The sequence below is a fragment of the Notechis scutatus genome, chromosome 2 (assembly GCF_049901735.1).
Source record: "Notechis scutatus isolate UNSWTSFEM ecotype Mainland chromosome 2, rNotScu1.2, whole genome shotgun sequence".
NCBI classification, from domain to species: Eukaryota; Metazoa; Chordata; class Lepidosauria; order Squamata; family Elapidae; genus Notechis; species Notechis scutatus.
In genome coordinates this window covers 143,642,612-143,656,648 of record NC_142010.1, presented here as the reverse complement: position 1 = coordinate 143,656,648, position 14,037 = coordinate 143,642,612, and the positions used below count along the sequence as shown (strand labels likewise).

At 38.6% G+C, this 14,037-nt stretch overlaps 1 protein-coding gene across 4 annotated transcripts in view; it reads right to left on the bottom strand.

Annotated features, from left to right (window-relative positions):
* STAC3 (SH3 and cysteine rich domain 3) overlaps nt 1-7,585 on the bottom strand; it is a 31,340-nt gene extending 23,755 nt beyond the window's left edge. Inside the window, exons 1-2 of one of the 4 annotated variants that reach the window (XM_026673904.2) lie at nt 7,350-7,585; nt 928-997 (exon numbers count right to left, since the gene is read on the bottom strand). In XM_026673904.2, coding sequence (XP_026529689.1) covers nt 928-996 — 69 coding nt within the window. In that variant the 5' untranslated portion in view covers nt 997; nt 7,350-7,585. Of the gene's footprint in view, nt 1-927; nt 998-6,642; nt 6,743-7,349 lie in introns of those variants that run through there. The other 3 variants (XM_026673906.2, XM_087956499.1, XM_087956500.1) reach the window with 3 other exon arrangements.
* Nucleotides 7,586-14,037: the final 6,452 nt, after the last annotated feature.

Genomic DNA, 14,037 nt, shown 5'->3' with positions numbered 1-14,037 from the left:
ATGGCAAGAAGAGTTTGAAAATAGAACCAATTATCTTGATAGAATTGGATTTTCCCCCACTGGAGATCTTCAAACTGGAGAGGAACTGTGTTAGGATAAAGCTTTAGCTTAATTAAATCATGTTAGGAGTCTGATAATGGGCCTTTCAAAATGTTTCTCCAATTGAACTAAACTATTAGTTTACCCCCATGAAAGTTTTTTTTATTGGACATGGTGGGTTGTATTAGAATTTGTATTCTCATAAGCAAGGAAGTATGGAAGAACTGTGCACTGCATAGAAGAAAAATCCTTACATCATTCCATTACAGTTTGCTCTATAGTCATCTTCCCTTTTTCCTCTACTTAAAAATTAGTGATAACATTATTAATACCTTATCGACAAGTAGTTCCTTGTAGCACATTGACCTCTGTTCAAGAAAATACATTCCCAAAAATCCCATTGGACAAGTCTTACAGAAAAGAGAACTCTGCTAAATTTGAGGCTGGACAAGTGGGACCAATGGCAGCAATTTTAGCCTTTGGTAGAAATAATGGTAAAGAGGAGGTAGCTTCTCCAGTCATGAAGCCCAAATAGTTAATTGTAAACAGAATGTGTTCCTCATGAACACAGTAGATGTGGTTTAGGATGGGCTATAACCTTAATCGAAAGGAGAGGATTGGTTGCAGCCATTATGGCCAAAGGCTGTCATTAAAAGGTTCTGGCATCATTGGGTTTTTTGAATAACCATGTCTCTCCAGAGCAGATTTTCAACCTTGTGGCTTCCAGATGTATGAGACTACAACTCTCAGACTTCTCAGTCAATAATTCAAAATATCCAGAGGACAGGAGGTTGGAAAAGACTCCAGAAAGACCCTGTGGCTGATTGTGGAGGAATTAGGAGATAGAATTTACACCCTTACCCTCCTAGAATAACCCATAACACTTACCCCTTCTGGAGATTTCCCCCTTATAGATATGGGTGAAGCGGATGGCTCAAGAATCTCTTTTTCTGTCATACTGCATAAAAAAAGGGAACAGATGCAAAGATAAAATACAAACATGGAAGAAATTTCAATTCTTTGCTAAAAAAAGAAGAAGCAAAAGCTGGTGTTTTATCTGGTTGGGTCATACATCCAATACTTTTGATACACTGGCAATAACATTTTATAATTCCCCACTGTGAGGAAGCTGACACTTAAATGTCAAAATTACAGGCCTGTTTGAAAATGCAAATACTCACATTGGATTTAAACCTAAGCCACATTTATCCCCAGAATGCAATTTCAGCATCAACACTTAACCATAAACCTATAAAAAACCTATAAAAATGGTACTTTTGAACACATGGAGTATCACTTTCCATCCAATAACTATTGCCCCATTTTAACTGATACAATAGAGAGGACACAGAATTCATCAGACCGGGAGGGAATTTAATAAGACTTCAAATCTATACAATCATGAGTATTTTGTTGCATCATTTTAATTGCAAATGGGAATGGGAAAACAAATTACTAGTGCCTTATTAATCTACACAACATTTTTGTTTTGACAGCAGAGCAAAATGCTACTCCAGCTCAGTTTTACAAATTTTATTTTTCATTACCTCAAAAGCCTTTTTCCCAATATCCACTTTTGAAGCTGAATGCAGAGTTAACTGGATCCACACATATTTAGCCTTCCAAATAACTTCTTCACTGCATCTATTATCTTTAATAAAGCAGTCTACCACAGTTCTATCCAAAATAAATGCCTTGTCTCTAATTGTATGGAGAACTTCTAAAATATGAGCAATATGGGTTTATGAATAGAGGGGAAATCTTACTCTATGATTAGTAATCAATACAATATTCACAAGCGATTAAGGAGAAACTCTATCTATTCCAAGGTCATTTCCCAACTAGCGATTCAAAGTATTATCTAGAGTCATTCAACAATCGATGTGCCAGAATAATAGCAGTGACAATAGGCTTTATATCATTTCATTGATAGATGATCTAATAAGATGCTAAAAGTCATTATTGGGGAAGAGAATTTTGGTTCTATTCCCTTTAGGAAGAAGTGACATAATCATCTCCACTTAGCCGAGCAGTACCTCTGACTGCCTTTCTTGTCCCCAATAGGAAATGAAGATGGGGATGAACTAGAAATCCATTAAATGCAAGATATCTGCCCTCTCCATAAGCTCCAGTTCCTCCTCTATCATTTGAGAAATTAAGCCATTTTTTTGGAAATGAAACATGTAAAAAGAAAGAAAGAAAGAAAGTAGAAATTGGTTAGAATGTCTCTGGCAGAAAATATGTTGAGCATTAAGAAGTTTATGATGACATAAACTTTATTGTAACTATAGCCTACTCCGTTTAATGCATGGAGGATTACTTTGAGATAGAGATATAAAGGCATCCATTTGGCTGCCTTTTTATGCATGACCAGCTGTTCACTGTACTGACTTATGGCTATAAGGTGGTTGTTTTTTTTTAAAGAGACTTAAGATACAGTCCTGAAATCCAATAGTTGATACCCAATTTAGCAGATATCAATTGGGAACCATTTTCCATGAACAGTAAGTATAAAAAAATGCAGAGAGAGGGTTGCAACATTTGAAATGCTCGCCTCCGTGTCTGCCATGGTGCAGAGGGAAGTGGTGGTGTGGGAATGAATGAACATTCTTTTAATCTTTTTTTTTTCCTGTATGCACTAATCAAATGAAAACTACTGAATGCTTCAAAAGCTTTGCTTGGGCCTCCAGAATTTCTCCAAAAACTGGTACAAAATTTACATTTCTAACAAGGCAAAAGGGATATAGTATTAAAATCATGAGGAGCAACCATTGCAGTGATATTTAGCCAACAATGGAAATTAAATCGAACTTCCTTTCTATCATGTATAGCCAAACACTTCAACTTTTCAGAGTCTAATCTTTGCTGGCTTGCCGTTCAAAGGCCAAGCTAGATATCTCTCGGTACCACCAAAAATATCATATTTCTCTGCCAATCCTTTGTGTGCATGGAAGGGGATGCTCGTCTATAAAAGTCAATTGCAATCCTAATTCTTCAATCTAACTCTATTACTTGTAGAAAACAGGATCCAAACCAATCTATTGAGTAGAGAGGGGCAGAAAATATTTCTGAAGTGAAAGACTAGTTTCCAGAGTTTAGTGACACTGATTTGTTGAGATAAGTGGCTTTACCCCCATGGAAAGCGGCAATTTATTCAAGCAGTATTTCTCAATTTAGTTTGCAACTTAGAGCAGCCCATTCTGGCTTTCAATCCTGCAAAACCATTGTGAAAGGTTTGACTAATTCTGGCCAGTATTTCCTCCTCCAGAAGAGCAAAAACATGTCTTGCATGTATCCGGCAAGGAATGAAGAATTCAACTTTTTGATACTTTTAGAAAAACATGAAGGACCACAGCTTAGCATATTGCTGGAAAAACAGCTAGCAGTCTTCTTCTCCAGCAAAGTGCTGGAAGTCAACAACTTTCAGAAGCTCCCTCTGATAGATTATTTGGCTGGGAATTATGGGAATGGCAGTCCCAACGTGTTTGGAATATGCCAGATTAGAGAAAAATTGTCCTAGGCAGATACCGTGTTTCTCATATAATAAGGCTGGGTCTTATTTTTTTTTGAGCCCTGAAAAAATGGCTAGGCCGTCTTTTCAGGGGTGACTTAATTCCCCCCCCCCCCTTGCATCTTTGGGCGGGCGGGCAGTGACGGCTTGGATGCTGACCTCGGCGTTGGTGAGGCACTTAGTATCGGGGTCAACGCAGGCAGCACCATATCTGGGTGTGCAACAAAAGTATTTCCTAACAGCAAGCCCCCCCCCCACCATTCCCCCCCATTTCGCATGTTTTAATATAGGCCTTAATTTGGGGGGAGGGGCTTAATTTCATTTCATGCCTATAAAACATGCTGGGACTTCCTATTGGGGGAGGCTGTATTGTTGGAGAAACAGGGTAGTATTTTAAGGACATAGCAACTAGAAGGCCTCTGCAGCTTATCTCAAACCTAGAAGGGATGCCAGTCTTTTGTGGAAGGCCTGTTCAAGAAACATTGCAAGAATTACAGGAATGCCATACTTTATTGTTGTAAGGCATAATAACCACATTTTGAAAGCCTGCCATTTTCCCTCTGGCCCTTCTTATCCCAAAGTAAACCATGGTTGAAGTTATTTTGAATTTCTCTTTCATGCCTTCCCTCAGGACAATCTCAGTTGTCTTTTATTTTCCAAAGTTATCTCTGCATTCCCCTAAATGAGGTGAAATTTGTTCTTCCTGTTTCTAGCTCTCCCTTTTGGAAATTGCTCAGGGCTGACATGTGAGGTAATTCTCTACATTGGGATCCCTTGCTCATGTTATAAGATTTCTAAGATTTTAGAACCATCCAAGAAGCTCTGTAGCAGGGGTATCAAACTCACGACCCATGGGCCAGATGTGCCACACGCTGGCCACACCCACAAAGGGGGGAAAGTCACGATATATCATGTGACATTGCCATGACAACGCGAGTTTGACACCCCTGCCCTAGAGGAAATGTTCACTCTAGAAGCACACAAGTACCTCAGCAGGCAGGAGATATAAAGCCGAGTAGAAGTGATAGGAAAATCTCCTTGGCATACAACCTCTTTCTTTCCCACACTCACTTTACACTGTGTACAAATATACAGGAGGAAAAAAAAAAAAGCTTATACATTAGGCGCTAGCTGTGGGTAAATAGTGCTGGGATTAAGTTTTAGCTTAAAACCCATTAGAAATAAGTGGGAACCAACTATAAAACTGAATGCATATTACTCAATCAAAGTACATGTTATATCAAATTAGACACAGTCTTTGTCAAAACTTTGTCAAAATGCGGGCTCCTTTCAGACTGAGTCAGACTTTTGAAAATCCATCACCATCCTTGCAAATAGGGCGTTTTGTTCCAAGCAAGGAACAACCTCAGAGCTTTATTTTTTCATTTTACTATATCTCTTGAGAAAAATAAATGCAATCATTTCCTTTCACTGGATTTAGAGCAAATATTAGTTCTAGGTTGTGTTATCATACAGTGTTTGCATTCCACTGCTAACTACAGGATGGGAAAAAGCAAACTACTATCTAGAGAATTGGCTCTCTCTTTTTCCCCCCAGAAAGCATGCCTTTTCAACAAATCTCTCAGGTTGTATATAGACCCCTAACTATCACTTATCTAGGGACTTTGCCAGCTAGTACAGATTAGTTGTCTTTAATTAATTCAGAGATGCTTCTGTAAATTCAACTGGTCAAATGGCAGACCACTGTATGGATGAAAAGAGATGACAATTCAAATTACACATTGTGAATAGATACTTATTTTTAAAACCCATTCTAAAGATTATTTTCTAACTGCAAGAATCATAACACAAAAGACACATTCCTGTTACAGATTTGTACTGGAAATAAGTCATGGCTCCTCTTCCTAAGAATCTTAGGAACTGTAGTTTGATTAGATTCCTGAGAAAGCCTGACTGCTAAAGCACCTTTAAATCTATAATGAAATCTCCACACAGGACTTCCATGGTGGAGTTGATGGGATCAAGTATGGCAGCCAAAATTCAAAGATAGAGCTCTTTTATTTCCCTGCCCGACTGCTCTTCCTAAAAGCAGTATGGAAAAGAGCAATTCATTATGATTAAAGGAAATAAAAGGAAATATCAATTTTTGAAAAGCCGTTATATCTCATACCAGATCAGAAATAAGTTATTCTGCAGTTAGTGTCTGGTTAAAAATCAGATTAGATAGAGCACTGAAGGGCTAGAAGCTAACTGTTTTATTATATATCAGCTAGGAATCTGTGTGTCTCATTCCTAGGCAATTAGGGACACATTTATTTATTTCTTATTCCAATCTATTTTCATTACCCAGAACAAAGAAAAAGACAGTTTGTACACACCCAGAGGTATCTGCCCTTAGTATTCCTCTAGTCTACACCGTTGTCCAATCTTTTGGCTTGCCTGGGCTACATTGAATAAAGAAGAATTGTCTTGGGCCAAATATAAAACATAGAATAAAATTAAGGTATATAAATAACAAACCTCCTTTATTTTTTGTAATTTTTTATTATCTTCTGATGCCTCATTACTAGCTGTCCTGGGCCACAATTCATCATGGGCAACATGGGTCACACATTTGGCTTGAAATACCTAAATTTTACTAAGAACAAATACCACAGAATGATTGTAATTCTCTCCCCTCCCCTGCCTTCTGAACCGTCTAGAAAGGTAATCTCCTGCTTGAGCAGGGGGTTGGACTAGATAACCTCCAAGGTCCCTTCCAACTCTGTTATTCTATTTTATATCTGGCCACCTACTTCCCCCCCACATCCCAAAGGGCTATTGCTTATCAGTACTAGGATGGAGCCCCATTATCAAACCAAAGGTGGGGGGGAAAAGGCCTTTTTCTGTGTGCTTTCCTCTGATCCTTATATTGTCACCTCAACTTTTGTGACAAGGCTAGGGAGTGACCAAATCCAGCTCATGCGTGCCATCAGTCATGTTAGTGCAGCTTCTCAGTGGGAAAACATTGGGGCTTTCCAATGCACCTCTCTATCTCCAAAATTTCTGATTGCCCCCAAAAGGACAGAAAGCCCTCTGCAATGGGCCAGGTGGGTCAGCCCTTCCCCCAATTCCTATGGTTTTTGTCATGCCTTGATGAACATCCACTCAAGCCATAACCTTCCAATTGATCTCAGGGCTGTATGGAGAATGAACCTGCCTCAAGCACTGAGGGTCCAAATTCTGCTCAAAGTTTAGCTTCTCTCCTTTCCTTCCATTCTGGATCCGTGGTGTCCCACATACTAAATCATTGCTCATATTTCAAGCTAGGAAGCAGGCCCTTATCTTGCCTCCTGGGAGCTGCAAAGGGCCACAGATTGAAACCTCAACCCCATTCCTTCTCAGAATGAGGCTTGCTCATTGGTAACAGATGCCAATTTTTTTTTCCCTGCAAAAAACTGAAACATCCAGAAAAAAACAGTCTGGCGAAAATGAAATCTTAGGCCAGTCTTGAACGCTGGCAGAAGCTCACATTACAAGTTGCAGTATGCAAAGATCCCAACCATATTCCCTGGCCTACAGGCAATCATAAAATGCAATTTTTCTGTTGCGATACCAACCCCTCTCCAGATCTTCTAGAATTCAGCCATTTTTGACCTCCATAAATTGGACAGACACACGTCTCAAATACAGAAAGCTTAAACAAGGAGAAACTACAGGCCACATTTTCAAAGGGGACAGTTTACTCTCTCTCTTTTCAATTCTCAGAATAAAAAGATTTTTGTATCCCTGTGAGGTTTTTTTAAGAAAAAGAATAACTTAGAAAGAATCAAACTTGAAAAAGGGGGGAAATACTTACTTTCTAAAAGAAAGGAGGTATTCCTGTTAATTGTATCTTTCCCAAACTGTCTCAAACTCAGCTCTCTTCCCTGCTCCCCAACATCTTTTAGAGATCTGCCAAGGATAATTTCAACTTTCGTCTTGGGTCTCAAGATGTAAATGCTTCGTATGTTCACTCCAGTCGGAGTGACAGAGCAAGAAAGGAACGAACAGCTGTCCTCCATGGGCAGGGCTGACACAGAGAAATGTGAGCCTGGATTTGGGCATGAGTTGCAGGCCAAACACAGGTCCAAAGGAGGCAGTAGCCTATCACATCCTTGGAGGACCTGCAAGGGCTGAGATTTGTCCCAAACTGACCCGGAAAGATGGGTTGCTTTGCCCAAGAGGAGAAACAAATTCTGACTGTTCAGTGCTGCAAAAATTTGCACCCATCAGGATGTCTGAAGTTGAGACTTCTCATCGATACAGGTTGCTTGCTGAAAGTCAGATAAAACATAGGCTTAATATTTCATTTCCATCTCTCTTGACTGCAGGTTTTCTCATGCAAGTACCTAGCAGCAAAGCATTATAAAATCCACCCCGCTCTCCTGTATCTTCTGAACTGCCCGTTTCCAAACTGGAAATAATACGTTTTTCTTTCTTTTGGCCAAATTGCCTCTTAGGTTTACACATTGGATTCAAGGTATGACAACAGAAATCCCAGCTTCTCTTGAAAAGCAAGCTGATCTGGTTAGCCAATGCAGTTTTGTGGTTAAGTAGTCGACTGGCCCAAAGGAGAGCTGGGTTTTGGTCCACCTTTGACCTCCAAAGCTCACTGGGTGATTTTTGGCCAGTTATTCAGCCTTCACCTACCTCTCCGAATGCTCATTGCGATGGAAATGGAAGGAAGTAGTGCTTGGGCAGGATAAACAATAAATAAATGTACAGGCAAGCTCCTTTATAACGTTGTTGTTAGAAGAGAAAGCACTAAATAATCCCCTTGAGCTGAATAAAAGATAGAATATAAATCAAGTAAATCAATAAATAAAAAAGACCAGAGGACTGATACACATTTTTTTCTCTCCAATAAACTTGGCTTATTGTACATGCCTGCCATTTCAAATTATATTCAAATCTCAGAAAATGATTGATGTCCATAAAAAGCTTATAGCAGAAAAAGTAGTTATTCGCTTAGAGAAGAACTAGCAGTCATTGGAGCTGAAATAAAATAAATGTGGAAGGTCCTGGCTTTTGCAAGGCTGACCTGAAGCAAGGAACTGAATGCATGTGGCCTTTCAGTGGGATCATTAATGCAGCACGTCAAGACTAAATCTTATTATTTTGCAAAGTACCACACAGATTGCTATTTACAGCATAAATGGGAGATTTAATATAATAATGGGGCAATGCTGCAGAGTTTGCCTGGGTTTTTTTGCCATTTGAAGAAAAGTGTGGTTTATTTTCTTAACTAGGCTTTGCCAATTTCAGGATTCACACTAGTTTCAGTGAATTTCCAAATTCATGTTAGGAAATAATTGGGAGTGCTAGTGATATTTTTTTTTTCCTGGTCGCTAAAAATGGACCCAACAGGGAACAAAAACTTGTTTCCTCAAAAGTCACCTAGCTGGAAGGTGGGGCTTAAGCCTTCTTCCTGTTGTTATTTGCATGCCACTCAGAGTCACTTTCATGAAATCAGTGCCTATGTACATTTTATAAACAAACAAGCAACCGAAATTTCTTGTTGGTACTGTTAATATTGGGTGTTTTTCCACCTCTGCAATTAGTTGACCCCTCTTTCTAAAGGATCCTGATTCTGGCTGGATTATTTATATAGGCTTTGGTTGGCTCTTCACGTCCAACACTGCTAGGGTGGATGCCCTCCTTTTGGTCTCCTTTTTTTGACTGCTTCCTGGGATATCTCATTCTTTGGCACCAGCCTTCCTCAAAGCAGGCAAGGATCTTAGCCATTGGAGAGTTTTTGCCATGAATACTGCTCACAGCTGGTCTGGCTGCCAGTAAATCAGTTCTCTGTCCTACTTCTCCCCCCCACTATTTCATTATATGAATTCTTCTCTGATGAATAGAATAGGAAATATTCTTTATTGGCTAAATGTGAATGGTTGCACAAGGAATTTATTTCTGGTGCATAAGCATAAGCTTTCAGTATACACACAGCAACAAAATGATAAATCATAAGATACAACCAACAAAATGATAGTCATGAGAAACCAATAGGAGTAAATAATAGGAATTATGAGAAGAATAGTAGTAGAGTCCTTCTACATGGTTAAATAACTTTCGGCATAGACCGTGCTGTTGGGAATTATGGGTTTAATAAAGTGATGGTATAGGAGTAAAAACTATCCTTGTGTCTAATTGTTTTGACATGCAATGCCCTGTAGCAACATCCTGAGGGAAGAAGTTAAAACAGTTTATGTCCAGGATGTGAGGGGTTTGTAGGTATTTTCTCAGCCTTTTTTCTAGCTCATGCAGTATACAGGTCTTCAATGGAAGGCAGGCTGGTTCCAATTTTTTTCTGCAGTCCTATCTGTTGAAGTCTGTGCCTGTCCTGTTTGGTTGCTATACCAAATCAAACAGAAAACTATAAACGACAGACTCAATAATTCCTCTGTAGAACTGTACCAGCAGATTCTTAGGTAGTCTTGTGTTTTCTGAGTTCACGCATGAAGAACATTCTTTGTTGTGCCTTTTTAATGATGGCTCTAATGTTATTTATTTTATTTAAAATATGCATATAGCTACCCATCTATTAACCATCTCTGGGCAACTTCCAATGAGAAGTTATATAACATATATACGTATTATAAAACTAAACACATTAAAGCATTAAAAATAATGAAGACCTAGTGCTAAGTCAAACTTCTAATGTGCAATTTTTCAATCTTATTCCATTACTTAGGGGAAAAGCCAGATCTTCAAAAGCTTTATGGAAGGCTGATGAGGGTAGAAACCTCTCGAATTTCTGGGAACAAAGCGTCCCACAGGGCAGGAGCTGCTATGGAAAAAGTATATTTCCTATTCTTATCACAAGTTGTAATACTGCTTCTTTACTCTTCTGACAGTTCTCTGAAATTCTTTGTTATGGTCCTTCCTGAGATATTTCTTTGGTTTCTCTAATTGATAACTTCCACCAAAAACATTTTTAAAAAACATCCAGTTTGCTTTCTTTCATTTCTTGGTCTTTGGCAGTCTCTTTTCACATTCATCCCTTTTTTATTTCATTCCACGGTTCCTCTGGTTCAATTAGATTTGGCTTAGGACATCAATTCCCGATGTTCTTCTTGAAAATGGTAGGTATAAGCTCAAGATCATGTGGTGGAAACTGGAAGGCCTTTTCCTTCCTCCTTGACTTGACTTGGAACTAGCAATGAACAGTTTATCATTTGCTCCAGTCAGCCTCTGACCACATATATGCTGCTATAACAGAAGGAACTGAATGGTTAGAACAATAATAAACAGCATAATCCTCAGCCTGAGAGTCCAATTTCAGTCCATATTGATTTGACAATGCCTAAGATGTCAACATGTAGTTGACTCTATTCATCTTTCACAATTGTGAGCTTCCCCACGTTCTGACATTTCATGTTTCTACTCTGATTGTCTTTGCAGCTTCAGATTTTATTTTCCTGCATGACATCAGCAATTAGATGTTGCAAGCCATTGAGCCATGTCATAAACATTTTTAGTATAAGAAACATCCTTAGCTGTTCTTCAATAGCATTTTGAGCATCATCCAGCCTGGGGAACTGTTATTCATTTTAATATTATCTCATCTATGTGGTTTTCTTGGTAAAATAGAGGTTTATAGTGCTTTCTCCCAAGCACTATGAAATCATATCATTGGTGTCACTAAAATAATCATCAACTTCCTCCTCCAGCATCTTCTGATATTGCTGCCGCAACATCAATATGCTGAAATGTAGAGGTCTGGCTTTTAATCAAGTAGCTGAGGTGACTTTCAGACTTTGGGTGACCCTAATGCAGAGGTCTCCAAACTTGGCAACTTTTAAGACTTGTGGACTTCAACTCCCAGAATTCTCCAGCCAGCATGGGGACCCCTGTTCTAATGGATGGATATATTGTTGACATCTGCCCTTAGCATTCTTCCTTCCCTCTTCCCTCTCATGAACACACCTTCCAGGAAGAAGTAGCACAGCAGACTTGAGGGGGGCATCTTAATGAATTCACTAATAACTACGTGAAGGAAATTCCTCTTGCACTAAGATTCTAAATTGTACTAATATTTACTGGAATAGATCTAAAATTTGCATAATTATTACTTTTCTTGATTTTACCCACCCATGTAGGGTTTGATATTACTTTTGAGGACATGTACATTCTGAGTGTGCTGTCAATTACAACTTTTGAATGCGCTCTATACTTTTGATGGTCAACTTGAAGGCCGAGCTGACGTCTTGCACCAAATCAAGGATGAACAATTCCTAGGCCATTTCTATTAAGATAACACTCCAACATGTCAATTCTCAAGAAAATATTTCCTCCTAATAATATAAGGGAAAAAATAAATGCACACAACTTTTCCACTGTACCCATTTTGTCTACTAAACTCCCCACAAATTGTCAACCATTTTGGGCTCCCCCATTCTAACTGTATCACAAGATTCCATCTGCAGAATCCCAGGGACTTTGTTGCATTTTTCAATAAGTGTTTAACCATGGCTTCTTAATTAATCCTTAATGGCTACAACACAAATCATGGTTTATGATTGGGGTGAGTCTTTAGGATGCTCCTTAGGAATAAAAGACACCCCTTAAAGTGGATGAACCAACCTAATTGGGCTTAAGACCATAGTGCACAGAAAGGATTGGGGTCTCACCACATTTTCCCCATAGTCAATCAGAAATCAAAAATAGACACAGAGGGACTCATAACTGTCAATTTCCTGGATATAGAAGACATTTAATTAAAGGGCTGTCTTCACACATCGTACTAAGCCATTCAATTTGTAATTGCTGTAAATCAGCCAGTCAGGGAAAAGTAGGCTAACTAGTATTTCATCCAATCTATGAACTCAACCTTTGGATTCTACAGTAATGAAGAAAAACGGAGGAGTTCCAATGGTCAATATACAGTATATGTTTTAAATTTTCTACCTCAAGACTGGATGGAACCAAACAAGTTATGCTAAATGTCATTTGATTATGTGCACTCTATATAATTCTAAAATTTTCTGGAATACAATACAGGTAGTCCTCAACGTACAACCACAAATGAGGCCAACATCTATGTTGCTAAGTGAAGAATTTATTCAATGAGTTTTGCCTCATTTTGCAACTTTTCTTGCCACAATTGTTAAGTGAATCATTGTTAAGTTAGTAACATGGGCTGTTAAGTGAACCTGGCTTCCTCAATGAATTTGCTTATCAAGAAAGTCGTCAAAAGTGATCACGAGCCCAGGACAATACAACCATCATAAATATGAACCAGTCACCAAGCATCTGAATTTTGATCATATGACTATCATATGACAACTGCAACAGTTGTGTGAAAAATGGTCATAAGTCACTTTTTTCACTGCTGTTGTAATTTTGAACAGTCGCTAAATGAACTGTTGTAAGTTGAGGGCTACTTGTATAGCTTTGTTGTCTTAAAGCAAATCCAGAACTGAATATCACTTACAGAATTCTTTAACCTCGTATTTGATTGATACTGAAATATCATTTACCTGAAAATCAACTCCAACAGTTTTTCTTGTTAAGGGATTGATTCCATTCCTCCCATGAATTTCGAAAGAGAAAAACATTATTTAGCCAAGTTCTAAATGTTTTACAATTCTACACAAAAGCCACCACATAGATACTACCAATTGGGAATCCATATCACTGTAGCTCTTCAACGATATTGGGTTTATGTATTGTAATTTCTAAACTGAGAAGATTCCGAACATGATGCTTGCTTGGATGTCAGTCTTGCAACTTGAAATTTTGTAACCTCTACACCTAGATATGAAAATGGCTGTGCAGACGAAGAGTTTCAAAGCAATTCTTGTGTAGCACCCCTTCTTCACTTGTTCAGCCTTCCTGAAACATTTCATGCAATTATTAAACCACAAGCAACTCTTTTTGCCTTTTCAGAAAATTCTTTGTTAAAACAGCTTTATTTCCTAATGCTTCATACTTGCCAAGAGGTTTTACATTAAAAAAAAAAGAAATTATCCAAGTCAGAGGTGTTATTAACTAATTAAGGCTAACAGATAAACTCTGTAGAAAGCTGCTATTGGGGGAAAAAAACACCTTTCTTCTTGCCTTTTTCTATACAGCAGCCATTGTCACCTTCACATCTCCTTCTCCAAGGTAACCACAAATCCACAATTTTTCCTCTGGCTACCATGACTGAGAATTCTGGGATTTGCAGTTCCAGCATAACTGAGTTTACCACTTTACCCCATGCTTCCTTTTTCAGTAGGCAATCTGAAATAAGACAACATAAAATCAGAGCTAGGATACACGATGTCATTGGAAAGGCCTGGCCTATGCCAAATTCTCCCCAACTGCATAATATTAGGGCCATTTTGCCACTAAAATGCAAATAGCAGCAAAATAACCTAAATATTATGCTATTGAGCCATGGTGGCACAGTGGTTAAGAGTGCAGTACTTCAGGCTACTTCTGCTGACTGCCAGCTGACTGCAATTTGGCAGTTCAAATCTCACCCAGCTCAAGGTTACACTCAGCCTTCCATCCTT